The 21,881-nt window shown below is 37.4% G+C and overlaps 1 protein-coding gene across 3 annotated transcripts; it reads left to right on the top strand.

The window, feature by feature from the left end:
- Positions 1–186: 186 nt before the first annotated feature.
- Positions 187–21,647, top strand: Sil1 (Sil1 nucleotide exchange factor). 3 transcript variants are annotated; one of them, XM_071692482.1, is made up of 8 exons: positions 187–350; positions 1,562–1,792; positions 5,988–6,277; positions 8,045–8,273; positions 9,828–10,000; positions 13,083–13,235; positions 14,901–15,125; positions 16,160–21,647. In XM_071692482.1, the coding sequence occupies exons 2-8, from the start codon at positions 1,579–1,581 to the stop codon at positions 16,379–16,381; spliced, it is 1,506 nt and encodes a 501-aa protein (XP_071548583.1). In that variant the 5' UTR covers positions 187–350; positions 1,562–1,578; the 3' UTR covers positions 16,382–21,647. The 3 variants fall into 3 exon arrangements, with proteins under 3 accessions (XP_071548583.1, XP_071548574.1, XP_071548591.1); XM_071692473.1 differs by lacking the exon at positions 187–350 and adding an exon at positions 432–451 and having other exon boundaries at positions 16,160–19,203; XM_071692490.1 differs by lacking the exon at positions 187–350 and having other exon boundaries at positions 1,659–1,792; positions 5,993–6,277; positions 16,160–19,203.
- The last annotated feature ends 234 nt before the right edge of the window (positions 21,648–21,881 follow it).

Raw genomic sequence — 21,881 nt, 5'->3', positions numbered from 1 at the left:
GCTAAATATAGTACACTCGAATTCGCGTGGTGGAATATTATATTGCAGATTTGTTATTGATTAATATCTGATAAATATTTGAATATCCATATGAGGTTCATGTATATTAATCACATAAAAAGGTTAATGACAGGAGAATATTTAGGTAAATAAATGGGCTCGTAGTTAGGACAACAACGTGTAGCCGAGATGACGTGGGACTCCAGGGTTGGTACACGACTCACTCAATATTGCATCAACGACACCAATGATGAATAACTTTTACAGCCAAACACTCTGAAGACATATACATATTATCACTCAGAGGAGGAACTACCACGGTTCTAGAAGTCTTTTGGCAAAGGTGGAAGGTAAGGCTATTCAGGTTGCCAAATGGAGCCGATGTGAAGTTAGCGGTGACAGTTTCCTGTTATAACTGATTTATAATGGTTTAACTAAAAATTGGCATATAGTAAGTGAATGATATATATGAAGTTAAGATGAAGACAAAGGTATTTCCATATAGGACAAAGGATGTTACCTTGAAGAAATGGATGAATAGATATGTCAGTCATATGGTTTACCCAGGAGCCTTAAGTACTTAAACAACGAACACCACTAAATGCCATGAAATGAATATCCTAATGAACCTATATTCTCGTCATCAGGAGCAATGGAGACGTGTAACAAGGTTATGCAAATGGCAGTGACTATGGTAGACGTGTAACAAGGTTATGTATATGGCAGTGACTATGGTAGACGTAACAAGGTTATGTATATGGCAGTGACTATGGTTGCCCCGACGTACCCTGATTATACTTTGCTATTTGTATGCCGATCATACCCGTAGCCACTGCCTATTAACTGAGACACAAAAGATTATGTCTATATGGTAAAATATGGGGTCTTAATGTAGAAGTAGGAAAAGAACTTGTAAAATATCAACAGGACCTATAAAAGCATCACCTAGTTGCTGAAAGGAAATATACCATCTTATTCATCTGCTAAGAATTACTCGGCTATTCGTTATATCATCTGTTTGTTGACATCTTGCAGCATGTTGGCAGTGCATGTTACTGTGACAGAATCATTTCCGTTGGAATAGAGTATTAACATTTTAAGTGTGTGCTGCTAGGGAGGTTAGGTGAAGTTTCCATACTTTCTGTTGATTTTGTACAAGTGTATTACCTTTTTCTACATTTATAAAACCGAGTGTCTTTATTATACTATTATCACTTCATTTAGTATGAAAGGTAAGATAGAACATTCCTTTATGGGTGTTTCTGTAATCATGCCAGTGCACTGAATATCCCATTCTTTTTTCGTCATTTTTTATGTATTTCAACTAGGATAAAGTTGCTGTCTTATGTTACTATGATTATCATTTTCTTTTCTTATTAGAATATTATGCTGAACATTCCTGCTGGGATATTTGATAAATACAAGTTTGAGATGTCTGATTTGTGTGATTTAGAAAGGCATTTTGTGTTCGATTAGTACCCTTGGCATATAATGAGCTATACAATGCGGGTATGTTTGGGTACAGTATAAGTCCTGGTGATTGAAGTTGTTTCATTTACAGATTAAAGAAAAGGAAGAATGAAGAGGGTACTTGGATTTATAATAACACTTGTGGTGATAGTGTTGATGGCAGCTGACACTTGGAGTCAGAGTAATCAGCTGTCAGTAGTGGAGACTGAGGAGGACCTGGACCAGGACGATGAGGTAACTGTTGAAGGATTCACTGGACAGAAGCCTGTTGACTTGAAAAAGGTCTTTATTCCTACCAGGGAATGGCAGACTGTTGAAGCAGGTGGGTAATTTTATGTGGGGGGATAAATGTTTTCAGTAGTTCACTACCTTGCAGAAATATTTCATTAATTCATTTGTTGTGATTTTATTTTTATCGAACAATGTCTTTTTTCATTGAGATTTTCTGAAATAGTTCAGTGAACTTTATGGCATCGACATTGTGTTTAACATCTAGAATGCAAGTTTTATTGCTTATACCTCACTGAAGCGGGGGGTAACGATGCTGCTTCCTGTGGGGTGGAGTAGCAGTGGGAATGGACAAAGGCAAGTATGAATAATGTACATGTGTACATATGTATGTGTATGTTATGTATATGTTCATGTATGTGCATTTTACAAAGGCAAAGGGGGTAAAAGTGAGTGTTCAAATTACAGAGGTATATGTTTGCTGAGAATTCCTAGGAAATTATGTGGAAGGGTATTGATTGAGAGGGTAAAGGCATGTACAGAGCATCAGATTGGGGAAGAGCAGTGTGTTTTCAGAAGTGGTAGAGGATGTGTGGATCAGGTGTTTGCTTTGAAGAATGTACTTGAGAAATACTTTGAAAAACGGATGGATTTGTATGTAGCATTTATGGAGCTGGAGAAGGCATATGATAGAGTTGATAGAGATGCTCTGTGGAAGGATTTAAGAGCATATGGTGTGGGATGTAAGTTGCTAGAAGCAGTGAAAAGTTTTTTATCAAGGATGTAAGGCATGTGTATGAGTAGGAAGAGAGGAAAGTGATTGGTTCCCAGTGAATGTCGGTTTGTGGCAGGGGTGCTTGATGTCTCCATGGGTGTTTAATTTGTTTATGGATGGGTTTGTTAGGGAGGTAAATGCAAGAGTTTTGGAAGTATGCAACCTGTTGTGGATGAGAGGGCTTGGAAAGTGAGTCAGTTGTTGTTTGCTGATGATACAGCGCTGGTGGCTGATTCGGGAGAGAAACTGCAGAAGTTGGTGACTGAGTTTGGTTAAGTGTGTGAAAGAAGAAAGCTGAGAGTAAATGTGAATAAAAGCAAGGGTTGAGGGACAAGTTAGTTGGGAGGTAAGTTTGAAGGGAGAAAAACTGGAGGAAGTGAAGGTGTTTTAGATATCTGGGAGTGGATTTAGCAGTGGATGGATCCATGGAAGCAGAAGTGAGTCACAGGATGGGGGAGGGGGAAAAGGTTCTGGGAGTGTTGAAGAATGTGTGGAAGGCGAGAACGTTATCTTGGAGAGCAAAAATGGGTATGTTTGAAGGAATAGTGGTTCCAACAATGTTATATGGTTGTGAGGCATGAGCTACAGATAGGGTTGTGCGGAGGAGGGTGGATGTGTTGGAAATGAAATGTTTGAGGACAATATGTGGTGTGAGGTGGTTTGATCGAGTAAGGAATGAAAGGGTAAGAGAGATATGTAGTAATAAAAAGAGCGTGGTTGTGAGAGCAGAAGAGGGTGTATTGAAATGGTTTGCTCACACTGAGAGAATGAGTGAGGAAAGATTGACAAAGAGGATATATGTGTCAGAGATGGAGGGAACGAGGAGACGTGGGAGATCAAATTGGAGGTGGAAGGATGGAGTGGAAAAGATTTTGAGCGCTCGGGGCCCGAACATACAGGAGGGTGAAAGGCATGCAAGGAATAGAGTGAATTGGAACGATGTAGTATACTGGGGTGGATGTGCTCTCAATGGATTGAACCAGGACATGTGAAGCATCTGGGGTAAACCATGGAAAGTTTTGTGGGGCCTAGATGTGGAAAGGAAACGTTTCTGTGCATTACACATGAAAGCTAGAGACTGAGTGTGAACGAATGTGGCCTTTGTCCTGGCGACAGGAATGGATGAAGGCAGCAAGTATGAATATGTACATGTGTATATATGTATATGTCTGTGTATGTATATGTATGTATACATTGAAAGGGATAGGTATGTATATGTGTGTGTGTGTGTGTGTGTGTACATGAGTGGATGGACCATTCCTTGTCTGTTTCCTGGCCCTACCTCACTGATGCGGGAAACTGCGATTAAGTATGATGAATAGATAAATAGGTAATTGATAGATACCTGTTTCTTAGACATGGGTTAGAGTTACATTTTTGAAAATTTTTTCACTGATTCTTTTCTAAATATAATGTAGAAACTTATGATGTGACAAGAATTAGAAATACTATTTTTTAAATCCAACTTTTAAGATGGCTTAGATAAGAAAATGTGAAATACTTTCCCTTATGAATTACTGTGTCAGTTTTTGTTGTACACTCAAATCATGTTGCTGAAATGCTTAGGAGCTTTGGAAAGTTTATGATTTAAAAAAGTTTGAATGGAGAAAAACTGGGGGAAGTAAAGTGTTTTAGATATCTGGGAGTGGATCTGGCAGCGGATGGAACCATGGAAGCGGAAGTGAATCATAGGGTGGGGGAGGGGGCGAAAATCCTGGGAGCCTTGAAGAATGTGTGGAAGTCGAGAACATTATCTCGGAAAGCAAAAATGGGTATGTTTGAAGGAATAGTGGTTCCAACAATGTTGTATGGTCGCGATGCGTGGGCTATAGATAGAGTTGTGCACAGGAGGGTGGATGTGCTGGAAATGAGATGTTTGAGGACAATGTGTGGTGTGAGGTGGTTTGATCGAGTAAGTAATGTAAGAGTAAGAGAGATGTGTGGAAATAAAAAGAGCGTGGTTGGGAGAGCAGAAGAGGGTGTTTTGAAGTGGTTTGGGCACATGGAGAGAATGAGTGAGGAAAGATTGACCAAGAGGATATATGTGTCGGAGGTGGAGGGAATGAGGAGAAGTGGGAGACCAAATTGGAGGTGGAAAGATGGAGTGAAAAAGATTTTGTGTGATCAGGGCCTGAACATGCAGGAGGGTGAAAGACGGGCAAGGAATAGAGTGAATTGGATCGATGTGGTATACCAGGGGTGACATGCTGTCAGTGGATTGAATCAGGGCATGTGAAGCGTCTGGGGTAAACCATGGAAAGTTGTGTGAGGCCTGGATGTGGAAAGGGAGCTGTGGTTTCGGGCATTATTGCATGACAGCTGGAGACTGAGTGTGAACGAATGGGGCCTTTGTTGTCTTTTCCTAGTGCTACCTCACACACATGAGGGGGGAGGGGGATGGTATTCCATGTGTGGCGAGGTGGTGATGGGAATGAATAGGGGCAGACAGTGTGAATTGTGTGCATGGGTATATATGTATGTGTCTGTGTGTGTATATATATGTGTACATTGAGATGTATAGGTATGTATATTTGCGTGTGTGGGTGTGTGTGTGTGTACATTGTGTATGGGGGTGGGTTGTGCCATTTCTTTCGTCTGTTTCCTTGCGCTACCTCGCAAACGCGGGAGACAGCGACAAAGCAAAATAAATAAATAAATAAAAAAAAAGTTGATACATTTTTTTGAGGAACTCAAGTAGTAAGCTAGATCAGTTTTTCTTTAGTATGTAAGTCTTTCCTTTACATGCCTATCAATTAACATGTAATCTAATAATGTCCTTTGACTACCTCTCCTACTCACATACGTGTACTTATGTATATCTCTTTTTAAGTCAGGCATTCCTAATCACCTGTCTTTTTTTCAGCACACAAATTCACAAGCTCTTCACCATTTCCATTCATGACACTGAATACCCCATGTACACCAGTTATACCCTTGTCTGCCACATTTCACACCTTTGCATTTAAATCGTCCATCACCAATACCTGGTCCTGTGCACCAAAGCTTCTGACACAGCTGCTTCCAAAACACTTGCTTCTCATGATCTTCCTTATGACCAGATGCATAAGCACCAATAATCACCCTTCTCTCTCCACCCACTTTCAAGTTTACCCACATCAATTTAGACTTTACTTTCTTACACTCTATCACACACTCCTACAACCCTTGCTTCAGGGGTAGTGCTACTCATTCCTTATCTTTTGTCCCATCACTAACTCCTGACTTTACTCCCAAGACTTTTCCAAACCATTCTTCTCCTTTACCCTAGAGCTTCGTTTCAATCATAGCCAGAACATCCAGGTTTCTTTCCTCATGCTTACTACCTGTCTCTTTCAATCTGAGCCTTGAGGAGGGTGAGCACTCCCCGCTTGACTCCTTCTTTATTTTTATGTGTAGATATGTGTAGAGGCATGTCTGATATAGTAACTGATTTGATTCAAAGTTTAAGGTGTTCTATATTTTTTATGTTAATCTAGATATCCAGTTCTTGTTCCTCATGAAATTCATGTTGTAGATCAGGTGCTTCTTCCTGGTCTTCATATACGGATGAACCTTCAAACTGGATTAAAAGAGGCAAAACTAATGGATGGGGATGATGGAAAAGAGTACCAGGAGTCTCTGGAGAGGCTCCGTAGGACTGGGCACACTGGTTTGACTCAGGCAGTAATCTCATCAGAATCACCCATGTCTGAGGACTTGCTCCCAAGTACTCAAAACAAAGAGGACCCAAAAGCTGCACTGATGCGAGAGAATATTATTGAAGCTCTAAAGAATATTAAGAATGAAGATAGTTTGACTCCAAAGGTAAGTGGTTTGTTTAATTTTTACAATATTAAGGCTTCATCACTTGGTTGTTGAGTGTAGAAACAGTTTGAACTGTCCATAGATTGTGTTATTTTAGTGAAATGTAAAAGGTGAAAAGATGTAAAGTTTACTTAGGTGCATTGTATTAGTTTAAATAGTGGGATGCATGTCATATTGCTTGGCACAGTTGAAGCTGTTTAAGGACAGTGAAATGTGTTGATACTGTTGACATAAGCCTTGCATTGTTGTTTTTACTAATTACAATTAAGAGTGGTAGATGGAACTGCTGAATTAATGAAGAGAACTAAACAATCTGAATGCATTGCAGTGCCCAGCTTGTGGATAATCTTAACTACTTGAAAAATTATGAAATACCTTTTTTGTGGTGTGTTTGTCATACAAGGTGTGCATTACCTTTTGTTTGCATGAAAAAATATAATCTGTTAAAATGAATGACTGAAGGTGATAAATGAAGTAAGTTTGAGATGGTGGAATTGATAAGCAAGAAAAAGCGTAAGAATGTGAATTGGTGGTGGTTTAAGAGTATTGTATCAATATATACAAGAAAAGTGTCAAAAGAATTAGATGCCTGAAAAAATGAAGTCTTTGGAGTTAAAAAGATATTATTGGAAAACTTCAAAATTTGCTGCTTTTCCAATTTGCTGAGAGCAACTGTATGGAAACAACCAGTTTTATGTGAATGATGAGGAATACACCTTGTTCATTGCCAGAGCTACATTCATTTTTTTTTTCTTTTGATAATTGAAACTGCAGTATTTGAAGTTTTTTCCCATAGACACCCATGTATTAGGGGGAAATGTAGTTTGGCCAGAGTCTTATATGGTGCCTTAAATTTCATCTGCATTACATGGGATATGGCAACATGGCTGAATCAGATAATTCAGGGAGTAATATAGATAAGCACAGGGTAGCTCACTATACTTTCCAGTAACCCTCATCCTATTGTATTCCACTCTGGCATCAGCACAAGCACTCATCACATTTTTAGTACTTTTTTCAGTAATTTTTTGATAAGTATCACCAAAAGTACATCATCACAAAGTATGGTATGTAGGTGGTATGCTGTTTCAGTTATAGTTCATCCATAAAGATTAAGATTGAAAAAAATATTTTGTTCAGGAAAACATAGCACCCTGAAGTGTAGGTTTCATATGCTTGACTTGAGATAGGTTCAATTTGCAATGTTTTTCCCTAGGAGCCTAACCCTATTGTAAGTACCATAGATATTGTAGACGACTAACATAATACAGCTTATTAATTCTGTACTAAAGTGATAGAGGTGCTTTCTTTTCTCTCGAAGGCTGAGGGAACTGTTTTCATTGTTGGGGGTCATTCCCATGGAGTGGCAGGATTATCTGCTTCTACTCTTATACCTAGCATCTTTGGTCTTTGGAACATGTAAGAATACATTTGCAGTAGAGCAAAAATGCATTGATGTGTATCCTAGATAGTTCTTGGCTGCTGCACAACTGGAAGTAGCTTGAACAGCTGGATTGCACCTTCATTGTAATAAAATAAAATGCAATGCAAAAACTGAATATTTTGGTAAAAAACTAAATTGTGGTAAATTAGTATGGTACTGAGATGTGCAGTTGTGATAAATGAGAAATAGGTGTACACCTGAATTAATCTGAAGTTTTTGTACGCATATTGAATAACATACTTCCTTTTCCACCAAATCATCTTTTTAGATTATGAAATATAACTATTATTTTTGCAGATTATAATTTGTCTTTTTTTTTTAAGGAACTTGGTGATGAAGCATTAAAGGCTAAGGGGAAATTCCGCTCATATGGGGAACTAAAGAAAGACTTTGATGACTTGAATCTTGCAGTTGAAACTGATCTGGAGATACTGACTAGACTGATAGATCAGTATCACACTTCGTATTCTGATAATGATCGCGTCAGCATTCTGGAAGATTTAGAGTATCTTGTTCATCAGTTTGATAATGCTATCAGCTTTGTTGATATGGGTAAGTTGAAGATATTGATGGTTATCTTCAAGTGCAGAGGAACACCTCTAAAGGTATTGGAATGCTTTTGAGATAGGATACAATCTGGGATTATTATTATTTTTTTCTTAGAGCATTTGAGTATTATTCAAGTCACTAGTATCTAGCCATGTGTAGAGATTAAAAGATAAGAATATTTTCTTGGGTAGATGCTACAGATCCATTAATAACATTTTAAGGGGTTTAGAAAAACATTGATACAAGAAGTTCACCCTTTGTATTTCTTCTAAAAGATGTGTTTTCTTTAGTTCTGATGATGCATGAGTTTTTTAAGTACTTTACAAAAAAGAAATCACTTTCGTAGTTTAGTGAAAAGTTTGTGAAATTTGAAAGGTGAATTTTTGGCTTATGAATAAAGTACAAAAGTCAAAAGTTGATAAAATGTATGAAGGTAAAGACACAATACATGTGAGACCAAATGCCATGGAAATTAAAGGCCTTTCTTGATAACCATCCATCTAAAGGAAAGATTTTTCTAAATATGTTGATAACACATAATGGTGTTATTAATAAGTTGATTTATCAATTATCATGACATTGCTATATTAGAAACTTTTCCTTGAGGCAAGTCATAAACAAAGTTTTATTCTTATAACATAGTATTCAGTCATTCTCCTTATGGTCTCCTGGTGGGTAGTTGATCAGTCATCATTATATGGACCCCATATATTCTCATATGTTTGCCATGTTGTAGAAGGAACTGCTTATGAGCTTGTGAGGGACCTTTTCCTGAAATAGTGACCTGTGGATGATTAAGAAGCTTGAGAAATTTTCTCTGGGTTATTTCGAGTTCTGGGTGACATATGCCATTTGTATACATACTTCAAGAAACCACTGGCCTATTCATGATCAGTACTTTCTCTTGCATCTTCATTACCAAAATGAATGTATCAAATTATGACTGGGTGACTTGGAGGCTTGAGGAATTTTGTTTGGGTTGATTCGAGTTCTGGATGACATATGCCATTCGTACATGTACTTCTGGTTACCACTGGCGTATTGAAATGTGGGCAGAAAATTTGAAAACGTATACATATATAATCAGCATTTTCCCATACATCTTCATTGCCAAAGTGAATGCATCAAATTATGACTGTTGGGAGACTGGTAACTAATATTTTTCCTTACGGCATTACAGAACTTTCATGATGAAGATACATAATGGTTTAAAAAAAACATGAAAGACTTGGTCTGTTGCCAATTTTGTTTTGCGTTATTTTGCTTTGTAATGTAGAATTAGCTACAATTTATAGTACATTATCAGTAACAGCATCAGTGGACATCTGGTAAACAGTACTTACAGTATTTTTCAGTAATGATACTAAATTTGAATTTTTAAATTTTGACATTGAACTGCTTGCAGATTATGACTGACTGAATAAACATTTGGGAAGATATTTAATCAAAAACTGTAAATCAGCTTAGTTGTTAACCTTGCATTCTTTGATATAGTGACCCTCTCCCTATATTTGATGCACTATAACAAGTTTTGTGTTTATTTCTGTCATATTTCAGGTGGCCTGAATCAGATAGTGTTAACAGGAATAAATTCAAGTAGCACTGAAGTAAAGCAAGGTGCACTTCATCTGTTGGGTTCTGCAGTTCAGAGTAATCCCAAGGTTCAAATTGCTGCCGTGGAGGCTGGTTTAGTGCAGTCTTTGATTAGGGCAATAGCATACGATACACAGGTTAGATTCACATGCCCCATATTTGCTTGTTGTTTTATCATATATTTTTCCTGTCATACAAGTATGCCATTTCTCATAATTGTAAGCTGCTGCTGGGAATGGACAAACAATGGCCTCTCTTGTTGACATCTGCTCTCTAGGTATCGTGTATAATGCACTGGAACTAAAATCCCTTGTCCATGATCAAGCACTACAGAACATTCTGTGGTTACCTCTTCTTCATAAACCCTGGTTCAGCCCATGAACAGCACATTTCCCCCATAATGCTCTAATTTGTTGAATCCCATGCAAATCTTTCACCCTCCTGAATACTCAAAGTCTGATGATTCAAAGCCTCTTTCACTTCATCATTCCGTTGCCTTTTCAGCCACCCCTTTCTCCTTGCTCCTTCCACTTGTGACACAGATAATCTTTTCGTTAGTCTTTCTTTGCTCAGCCTCTCCACGTCCCAACCATATCGGCATAACACTTTCATCAGCTCTTACCATGATACTCTGCTTACTTCAACCCCTTTGTTGTACACTCTGCCTTATAATATACCTCTCTCTCTTACACTGCCATTATTTATACATTCAGTTGCCTCATTTCAAACTTGTCCACCCTCTTCCATTCTTTTGCATATTGGGCCCAAGACAAACATCCATACAACATTTTTGGACTCCTACCTTCAAACATACCTATCCTTACCATAATAGACATTAACCTTTCCTTCCACACCCTTTTTAATACTCTCAAGACCTTATCCCTGTCTCCCACCCTTTGATTCACTTAGGGTCTAAAAATCCTTCAGCTACCAGGTCCACTCCAATGTATCTGAGTACTCCACTTCCTCCAGATCCTTCACATTCAGATTTACTCTCAAGCCATCTTGTCTCCCAGCTGTATCTCATTACCTTACTCTTGCTCATGTTCGCTTCCAGCACTTTCCTTTCACACTGTCCCAGACTATGTACGAGCTTCAAGAGTTTCTTTTATGAGTCTTCCACCAAAGCTGCATCATTTGCAAATGGCAACTGATTCACTTACCAGGCTAACCCACCATCAGCATACTGTAGACCTGCCATATGTTTTAAGGACTTTGCATTCACCTCCCTTACCACATCATCCGTGGCAGATTAAACTACCTTGGTGACATTTTATATTCTTGACACCTACTTTCACCGAGAACCACCCACCCCTTCTCCTCCACTTGCACACGTGCCTTACTGTCATGTTAAAGAATCTTCATTGCATTTAGTAACTTCAGGAGTTTCTATCACAGCAACTGATTCACTCTCCAGACTCCCCCACCCCCAATATACTGTAGACATTCCATTTGCTTTAAGGTCTTTGCATTCACCTCCCTTACCACACCATCCATAAGCAGATTTAACTACTGTGGTGACATCATACATCCTTGATACAAACCTATCATCACCAAGAACCACTCACGCTCTCTCCTCTTCCACCTGTACACATACCTTACTGTTGTGGTAAAAACAAAAACTCTTTGTTGCTTATAGTAACTTTCCATTCACCCCGTTTATTCATAGTGCCTTTCACAAGGCCCTTCTGCAAGCCTTTTCATATGCTTTTTCAGATCAGTAGATACCACATATGAATCACTTTCTTTCTCCAAGCATTATTATTTACCTTGTGTAGGTTCTGAATTTATGCTTAGCATTTGACATCATTGGGAGCTACTTTTATTATGACCTTCATTGTATTAACATTTCGAACATGACCTCTTTTGTAGAATATTCCCAATTTTCTTTAGTAAGTTAAGAGGTTCAGAGTAGGGAGGTTGGAGATCCAGTACTCTTGTCATGTCATATTTCTTTCCAAATTTTAGGAACAGAGGAAAGAGGGAAATGGTTCAGTGTCGCATATTGTGCTCTCTCTCTCTCTCTCTCTCTCTCTCTCTCTCTCTCTCTCTCTCTCTCTCTCTCTCTCTCTCTTAAATGGGAAATGGCAAATAAGTGTAGAATGATAATTTTAGCTGATTCATAGTTACATAATATTGATTAGTTTTTGTTGATGTAATGATTATCACATCACTGTAATGGGCTTTTATCATTATTTTTTTTCATATCATTTGCTTATTCTTTGCTTTCATTTCATTTGTATAACTGCAGTTGACTCTTGTTCGTTTCATTTTAAAAAGTTTTAGTGATTTCCTTTGGTGTCAGTATTTGAATGTATGTATATCAGTGTTGCTAATCATGATTAATATTTTCTTCACATCATTGCAGTGTATTCATTTTGACAGTGTCATCTCATTTGTGTGATAGGGAGTCTCTGTTGTCTTCATTTCCTGTAACATTTTTATACCCAGATGCCTTTCTCATTTTGGCAAGATAGTGTCAGGAACAGATGAACAATGACCTCATTTGCACACACCATTTCTTGCTGTCATGTCTACCACACCAAAACCAGAGATTACCATTAGCAACCAAGTTCCACAGACTACTCCATAGTTTACCATGGTTGCTACATATACTGGTACCCTGGCTGAACACAGTGACAACATTCTCTGCCCCCAATATATACCACATTACTCCTTTCCAGTCTACTCAGTTTACACCTTTCACCTTCCAAATGTTCAAGCTGCAGGCCCCAAAGCCTCTTTCATACCATCCTTCCATCTCCTCTTTAGCCTCCTCTTCCCCTATCTCATAGACAAAATTCTGTTAGTCTATCTTTGTTCTTCCTCTCTGTATGCTTCTCATTATATCAGCACACCTATGTTGGCCCTGTAAGTCAGGCAGCACTTGCTATCATACATCTCTGTCATTGTCATTTCTGGTGATCAGCTCATGACATGTGTTTTCCATAGGCATTTGTCTTCCAACGCATCTGCCTTCTCTCTTTCTTTTGTGTTCAAGGCCCAACAAATTATTCCAGTCAGCTTTCTTTATTGTCATGACATTTTAGTGTCACGATCTTTTCTGTCAGTAATTAGACATATAGTCTCTTTCATGATTGGTGTGCTCTAAACATTGGCTGGAAACTCGTATAAGTGTGCCCAGTTCCAGTTTTTTTTTTTTTTTTGCTTGACTTCATTGGATTGATCAAGTAATGAGTACCTATTTCGTACGTATAGGAGGGTGTTGCACGTAAGGCTGTGTTTGCACTGTCATGCCTGGTCAGAGGATTTCCATATGGACAGCAAGTATTACTGCAGCATGGGGGACTGGAAGTTTTACGCAAAGTGTTTGATCGGCAAGATTTTAAGAGTTTACCTCTTCAGCTTAAGGTCAGTATTTTAAAATTTTATCCCAAGCCACTTGTTAGGAGGATGAATTTTTTTTCTGTGTGTTTATATATATGCAGAGAATGGGATCCTTGATTAGAAAGGTAAGGTAAGGTATGCTTTTGTAAGAACTAAGGCTGTTGTAGGGAAATTTTTTCTACTTATACTAATCAAACCTCCATGTTATGTTCTTCCAAAATCCATCTTCAGAAATATTCCTGTTTACAGATATATGATTGTATTAATTTTTTTCATAGTTGTTTGATTTTTCCCACATTAGCAAGGTTGTGCCAGGAACAGACAAAGCGGATGGCCACATATGCTCACATCCATTCTCTAGCTGCCATAACAGTAGCCCCTTATCCATGACCAGGCCCCAAATACTTTTCTGTGGGTTTCCCTGGGTGCTTCATGTTTCAGTTCAGTCCATTGATAGCATCTCACCCCCTTTATACCAAATAGCTCCAATTTGCCCAATCCTTTGCATGCTCTACACCCTCTTACATATTCTGGCCTAGAGTACTTAAAACCTGTTCCACTCCTTCCTTTCATCTCCTCTTCTGTCTCCTTTTCTGTGTCCCGCCACTTATGACACATATACTCTCTTTGTCAGCCTCTGATGACTCATTTTCCCTGTATAGTCAAACTATTTCAGTACGTGCTCTTCAGCTTTCTCAACCATGATCTTAATGCTGCACTTTTTTTTTTACCCTATCTTTTCTTACTTGATTAACCCTCCTCAAGCATTATATTTCCAATACATGCATCTGCACTTTCTCATACATCTTGGGGATAGGAGAAGAAGAAACTTCCCACGTATTCCCTGCGTCTCGCAGAAAGCAACTTGCCTTCCATGAAATGTTTGGTGGAGTGGTGACGGGAATGGATGAAGGCAGCAAGTATGAATATGTACATGTATATATATATATATATATATATATATATATATATATATATGTCTGTGTATGTATATGTATGTATATGTGTGTGTATGTGTGTGTGGGTGGGTTGGGCCATTCTTTCATCTGTTTCCTTGCGCTACCTTGCTAACGTGAAAGACAGCGACAAACTATGATAAAAAAAAAAGGAAACAGAAGGAGGAGTCAAGCGGGGAGTGCTCATCCTCCTTGAAGGCTCAGATTGAGGTGTCTGAATGTGTGGCTGTAACCAAGATGAGAAGAAAGGAGAGATAGGTAGTATGTTTGAAGAAAGAAACCTGGATGTTCTGGCTGTAAGTGAAATGAAGCTCCATATATATTATAATGTTATGGTCTCGATGCATTACACATGACAGCTAGGGACCTGGCTGTGGACTAGGGATTCTGATTTCAGTGCATGACAGTTAGAGAATGGTTGTGAGTGAATGAAGCCATGTTTCATCTGCTCCTGACACTACTTGCAAGTGCAGGAAATGATGATGATGATTATAAAAAAATTTAATCATATGTATAGGTGTATCTCTCTATTTTTCTCATTTGATCTGATTACTAATAGAACTGCGACTGAAGTCTCATATATTGAGAAGGAACTTTAACATAGCTTTTATTTAGAGAATGTAAGGGAAACTTTTATTTTATGTTAAGCCATTGTTAAGTGAGCAGTTCATTGTATGCATTAGATGAAAAGAAAGTTCTGGCTTTATACTCTTAAAATCTTGTATCTTCATAGGTTGTTTCACTTCTTCATGACCTTTTAGTGGAACGAGAGGAAGCAGAAGGTGAACGATTGCACCAACTTCGTCGCCTCAGCATAGATGATCAGCTTGCCACCGGTGGGTGGTGTCCAGCTGTTTCATCACTCCTTGCAGTTGCTTCTTTTGACAGGAGGGATCGACGTTATGACATGGGCGCTGCTTTAAGAAATGAGATGCCTTTGAGACCTGATCATGATACAGTGAGTTGAGACTGAATGAATTCTAACTTTCGGATTATTAGGGAAAAGTATACAGTTATTGAATAACTTAGTCATATTGTAACTCAACAAGTTATTTACTGTGAGATTTTTACTAATTGTGAATACTTCATCCGGGTGTGAACTACATATTTGTTGAAAGTCATTATGTATCCATCCTGAGTATTCGTATTTATGGTGGATAGTTGGTCTCATTTCTTTCTTCCTGCCTTCCTGCATGTATGTACTGTTAATGTTGATTAAACATAATCATGCTTAATGAGTTATTTTCTCTTAAGTGGACCAAGGGGTCACTCAAGATTTGTTCACTAATCCTTTCCAACTTGCGAGAGTCAGTTAGTTTTGCTATAACTGATTGTGCATTTGCACTTTGCTACTTGGGGATGATTATTGGCATGAGACTAGGGAGGAAGGAAAAGTTACATACACCATTCAGCTTCCTTAGACTTTTTTAATTTTTCACATATTTTGCAAAATTGTCTATTTGATTTGTCTTAGTTTATTGTAGGGCTTTGTTTTAAATGTCTGACCTTTTTATGAAAATAACTTTTCTGAGCATAGCTTTTTTTCTCCATTTGATATGGAAGCAGTATTTAATGGCTTACACTCATATTCTTTAGGTTTACCCTTCAATTATTGCTACTTTCATAGGTTCTCATCATTTGTTATTTACATTTTCCCTGCCACCTTACTTCTACCATAGCCCTGGTACTGTATTTACCTGAGATAAGACAACCATTTTCATTTCAACATTCTTACTTCTCAGTACAACCAAAATAGAGTATGCATTACATACATAATAGCTGGGAAAATTTCCAGAATTCTTAACCAAGCATTTTTAGTTGCTATTGGATCTCATATACTGAAACATATGAAGATGATTGTGAACTAAGATGTTGAGAAGTTGATAACAGTCCAACACTCAGTTTGAGAAAAGATGAATATAGTTGGTACTATAGGACTTAGATTTTGTTTTTCATATATATAATTACATAAGAGCCTGTATTACTTTTCAGGTGGATAAAGTGGTGGCAGCTATGGGCAGCATGGTTAGAGTTTGTCGCTACCAATTCCACGAAGCTCTTCCATTACTGAGGCACCTGGCTCATACTTATGATGATTTGGCGTACAAAGAACAGTTTCAGGACAGTGATGATGGAGGTCATGCATTGTTCAAGAGTCTTGCAGACATGATCCAGAGCCTTGTGAAAAATATTAGCCAGAGAAATGAACTCTGAACTTGGATGACAATTATGAAATGATATTGATAGTACAAAATGCCCTTCATCAAATATTTGTATTTATTATGCCATGGAGTGCATGGTTGCTAATACAATGAGATCCTCTTGAATGGGCGAGTGAGGATATGTTTTAAAGAAAAAGGAAACAGGCTTGATATATACACCTCTGTGTAGTAGGTAGATAACAGTAATGATTACGATAACTATTTATGATGTATTATTATAGAATTAACTGCAGTCAAAAGCTGAAATTATAGAGAAATTGCTTACGACATAAATAGTGGGACTAAAATATGTATGTAGGGTGGGGGGGACATTGACAGACAGTCTTTACACAAAATCTAGTACTAATGTTTACTTATTTGCTAATTGTTGATGATGTTCATAATGGCTAGGAGGCTGTTCTTACAGCAGTCTTTTTGAGCTTGTATGGGTTCAGTGTGGTTATGGCACCAAACTGCAACTCAGGGACAAGTGATCCCGGGTAGCAGTTGATGATGGCAAGGATGGTGCAATAGCTCCTTTGTGATATGTTGGCAAGAGGTCCAGATGATGGCTGGGATGAATCTAGTTGATCAGTATGTTGAGCCTCGTGATATACAGTGTAGAGAGATTGAGGAAGATCTTGCATGCCATTATCTGCACCTAATTTTAGTAGCCTTTGTGTAGTAGATAATGAGGAAGACTAGATGAACATGTGTATTGAAATTTGGGAGAAAGTTCTGGAGATATCCTTGAGTTCAGGTAGTGGGAACCCAGTTGTTTTTATCAACAAAAAATGCAGAGACAAAGCCAAAAGTTTTGTAAATGGTACTTGGATGTTCCATCCCTTTTTAGTGTCCAAAATAACAGTGAAAAGCTTCGTGGATTGAACATTTTGGATGAAACTGGGTCTTAGTGAGACAATGAATTGGATATGGCTGGAAGCAAGGTTAACATTCATTCTTGTCTTGTTTTGATTGACAGTGACATGCTTGGCAGTGATCCAGTTCTGGAGGCTGTTAAGGATGTTTTAGAGGATGAATTAGTTAGGAGAGCAGTTGTCACTCCTGAAACCAGCAGAAAAGTTGTTGAAGTAGTTTTCATCAGCCAGATACATCCACAGGGTAACATTGATAAAGATGAGGAAACAGATGGGTTCCATCACTGTGTCATGTAGGATACCATATGTCGGGGACTGGAAGATGGTGATATCCCCAAGAAGTGTACAGCTCATTGGGGGAACCTACAAGCTATTGAATGGGATTAGACCACAGGCCAAAGTTAATGGCTTTGTTGATTTTTGTATTATTGTTGATTAGGTCGAGAGTTTCAGTGAAGTTATTGAATATGAGAGCCACAGAGATCTTGTGTTCCTCTTAGCGCAATATGTACTGTGATCATACGCTTAATCTTTTGATAATCTACAGAACAGATTTAGGATCACTCATAGTATCCCATAGGCAAAGTTATAGGGTCAGTCTTTTCATCACTTGAAAGAGGACCATCTTAAAGGGCCAGATTACCATGAATAACAGAACTCATAATAAACAGTTAAATGAAGTTTAGAAATCTGCTGTAAATCATTTTGATAATCCAAGAATAATTTTGAAAATAACAGTACAACTCTTACTTTGAACAGGCCTTGCACTTCTTGATATTATCATTAACCTGTGGAACACTAAGATGATACTTCATGCAACACAGGCTTTGAGTACTTTTTAACATGTGTATACAGAATCTCTTGAGGAATTTGGCCTTTATAGATGGAAGCCTGTAAGAGTTACCATGTCAGTACTCTCCTTGCATGCTATCCTGCCTTATGATTATACTCCATGCCTAATGTATTCCAAAGAATTAACTCATCCCTACCTCATTGAGTGTGTGTGTGTGTATGTGCATTTGACGTCTTATACTCTCTTGTAGTTAAATTATTCATATCTTTTGCAAGTCCGTGATAAAGACAGCTACCTGTGACATCACTTGGCAGTGGTGTCGCATTAATTTTTGACAAACCTCATTTTTTAGATGTCACTTTTTTACAGTGTCATGACAGTGAACAGAGCAGAAGAATGTAGAATGACTTGATGGGGCAGTATTTATAAGACTACCATGATATCCTAAACCATCCTCCATATAGTTCATTACCAAAGTTTATTGTGATATGTATCCAATATGCCAAATAGCATCAAGTGACAGATTTTTAACCTGGGTATGATATGTATTTGACAATCAGTAGTTTTATGGACATCATTCTCATATGTGTCTCATTTGAAAGTTGATCGTAGATTAGTGAAAAGACAGTTAGTTTCAGAGCTAGTGATATCATAATCAATTATAGTAGCTCAGTTTATGTTATGCCTGGTAAACAAAAACATCTATTGATAAACTATCATGGGAAACTGCTTTGACATTTTCTAGTTTCATCAGATATTAAGTTTTCATTCCTTTAGAAATTAGGTATCAGTTGACCCTACCAACACTGCATAGATTGCACTTAGGAGAAATTTTTGAATAATTCTTTTCACATATTATGATGTTTTATGTAGAGGTGTATGGAACATCTTTTTTGAACTTCAAAAGCTAAAGTATGTACCCAGACAAAATATATGCAAAATGGCAGAGCAGTCTACTCTTAATGCCTTTTAATTAGATTGAATTTGGTTTCTGAGGTCATTTAGTTTCATAACAAATCGTAATATTAAGTGATTTGGCTTGTGATAAGGTCAGTCAGCTGTGATCAGTTACGAAGTTATGTGCTATATATTGATTTGTATTTTTGTAAGAGGAATTCCATGTTGAGAGTGATATTTATTTGAATATAATAAATAGATATAAATGATTTTGAATATACACCTTTGTGTAAAGGTACTGATTCTTGAGTTTTTTTTTTGAAAAGTGTCTGTGGGACTTGAATTAGAAAAAGCTAATGTTAGCATTAATGGACAAAGATTTTGAATATGCTAAAGAGTACATGGCATTTAAGGAAAGCCTATTAAAGTGAGTAGTTCATATATGAAAAGTAAAACTGGACGAAGAAAGGGCATTATGATTGAGATTTTAGTGACATGAAGGTACTCATTTTGACTGTGTAGTGAATACAGTGTTAGAGAGGTGTGAAGTCATAGGAAAAACTGATGTGTTGTTGTAGGATAGAAAAGTGAATGGAACTGAAAGTTAGGGGTACTAATAAATGCAGATGAGATAGTGACATTAACTAGACTAGCAAATGTTCCAAGTAATGGAGAAAGAATTTAATGAGTGCTTATGAGAAGAGAAAGTTATATGTTCATGAGGAGATTGGAATCTTTTGGCTTTTTTGGAGAATAAGTCAGTGTGTGGAAATTGTTGAATGGACTGAAGATAGAAATTTCAAAGAAGAGTTGATTGTAAATTCTGCCCCACCAAACATACACCCATTTGAAACTACATTCCCCTGGCATGTATGAGTTACACTTCCTCATGTACTCTCTAGATGCCACTCATATTTGTAACACTAAAACCAGAGTGAACATACCACCAAAACCTCCATTATTGAGATGTGACTCCCATACTGAAGATTCTGAACACCTATTCCCTAACTGTCCTTCACTCACGTTACACAGAAACACATCACGACACTTCTTGACCTGTGGTTCTGCCCAATGTATGTAATCGGCTTCATCTGCACTGCACGAGCTCCATAGAGAGGGATCTTGGGGTGGGAAAATATAATAAGTAATCATGGACTATATATAGCACCCTACTAATTTTACATCGCCTGAGATGATGGTACCAAGAGGGTCAAAGTTACTAAAGCGGGTTTTGTGTTCAGAAAAAAAATACAACCATCTCTGCTGTATGCAGGTGAATTGTGTCTGTTAATTTAAGAACAGCTGGTGAAAACTACATATTTAGGATAGATTTTCTGACTCTTGGAAATGAAGATTGCAGAGTGGATGGACTTATGAACAATGATTTTAGAGGAAGATATTGTATGATGAAGAGATTGGTTGATTGTGTAGTAAGTGGAGCACCAAAGTGGTCTTGTTAGTGTATTTAAGTATGGCAATAGAAGTAAATGACAAATGAAAGACAGTGGGAGAGTGAGTGTGGTTAAAAACCATGTATTATGAAAAAAATTAAGGAATTTCCTACGTTAATGATGTATGCAGGATGTTTTACTTTTGTTATATTCAAGAGATAGAGACATTGGCTTGTAACATGACACCTTGAAATAGTTTATTCCTTCCCCAAACCTGTGACATATTTATATTGTTCATGCATAGTTTGAGTATGTGCCTTAGTTTGAAGTTCCATATTGCTTCATTTATGGTGTCCGCACTGTTCCAAACTATGCCAGTTGTATTACCAGTCTAATACAGAACGGGTATTTACTGTGAAACTTCAGCTTCTGCTGTTTTGTTTGTAAATTATGTGATTTTTTAACTGTGGAAGCTTAAGATGGTAGAAATACTGTTTTGCTTCCTTATAATATTTTTTTGTTGGCCATGTGCATCGTGTAGCATCAGTTGGTGGACTCCTGAACATTATCAAACACTATTTCATTCTTCAGTGAGTGTTATTTTCCCATTTCTTTATCACTTATTCCCATATTTCCACTGTATTCCCTTATTCCTGCCCATATCCATATTTTTATGCATCATCTCCCCCTTTCTTTTACTTGCTGAGAGAATGCTGGAGTCTTTTTTCGTGCCATCTTTCTTTCATTCAGTCAGTAACATCTGGTTCACAATGGGAAAATAACACTCACTGAAGAATGAAATAGTGTTTGATAATTTTACCTAAATTATCAAGTTGCTATTCTTCAGTGAATTGCAGGTGTTGCTAATGAGTGTTTTTGTATTTGAAGGTGTTCAGTTAGCTGATAACAAAAGTGTTTGGGGAAGACTGTCTGAGTCAGTGTATTGTACTGTTGAAAAAAGGTGTATATGATACTGATATTATTTGTAATGTGTGTTACCTAGTAAAATGTCACATTCTTTAAAAGTTCTGATACATGAGGTACTAGTAGTATTCTCAATGTTTTACTTATCACTGAAGTATCCTGTCTAGTCATTTTGAAACTTTAAGAATAAGTATAGACTATTCAAGATTTTATTTCATTTGTGTATTGTGTGGTAGTATTTACTGTATATGCAATCTGTCAGGTAGGTTTCATAAAGAATCTTATACTTTCAGAAACCTTGAGTGATTATTGATGATGATGCCATCTTGTTGAATATTTATAAAATAACACATATATAGGTGAAAATGTAAAACAGTTACATGAAAGCCAACTTTCCATGGCTATTTTATTGCCCTATGTAAAACAGGACTGAATTTTTTAGAGGAAATGACTGCTTTTGTTGTAACATGCAGATTATGGTGTGCGGTAAGGTGAATCTTTGGAGAACTAGAATGGTTGCTTACATTAATGATGTATGCAGAAGTAGAATTGTAAGTTAAAGTGATTCAAAGTAAGGTGTTTGAAAGATAGGAAAATCAAGGAATGAAAGGTTAAATCTTTCTAGAATTT

The sequence above is a fragment of the Panulirus ornatus genome, chromosome 4 (genome assembly GCF_036320965.1).
Source record: "Panulirus ornatus isolate Po-2019 chromosome 4, ASM3632096v1, whole genome shotgun sequence".
In the NCBI taxonomy this organism is placed as follows: Eukaryota; Metazoa; Arthropoda; class Malacostraca; order Decapoda; family Palinuridae; genus Panulirus; species Panulirus ornatus.
The sequence above is the reverse complement of the archived record's forward strand: the minus strand, read 5'-3'. Positions and strand labels throughout refer to the sequence as shown.

Coding starts and splice junctions, on each gene's coding strand:
- Sil1 (XM_071692482.1), top strand. CDS start 1,579: ATGAAGAGGGTACTTGGATTTATAATAACACTTGTGGTGATAGTGTTG. Junction 1,793..5,987: donor ATGGCAGACTGTTGAAGCAG/GTGGGTAATTTT, acceptor TTCATGTTGTAG/ATCAGGTGCTTCTTCCTGGT. Junction 10,001..13,082: donor CAATAGCATACGATACACAG/GTTAGATTCACA, acceptor TCGTACGTATAG/GAGGGTGTTGCACGTAAGGC.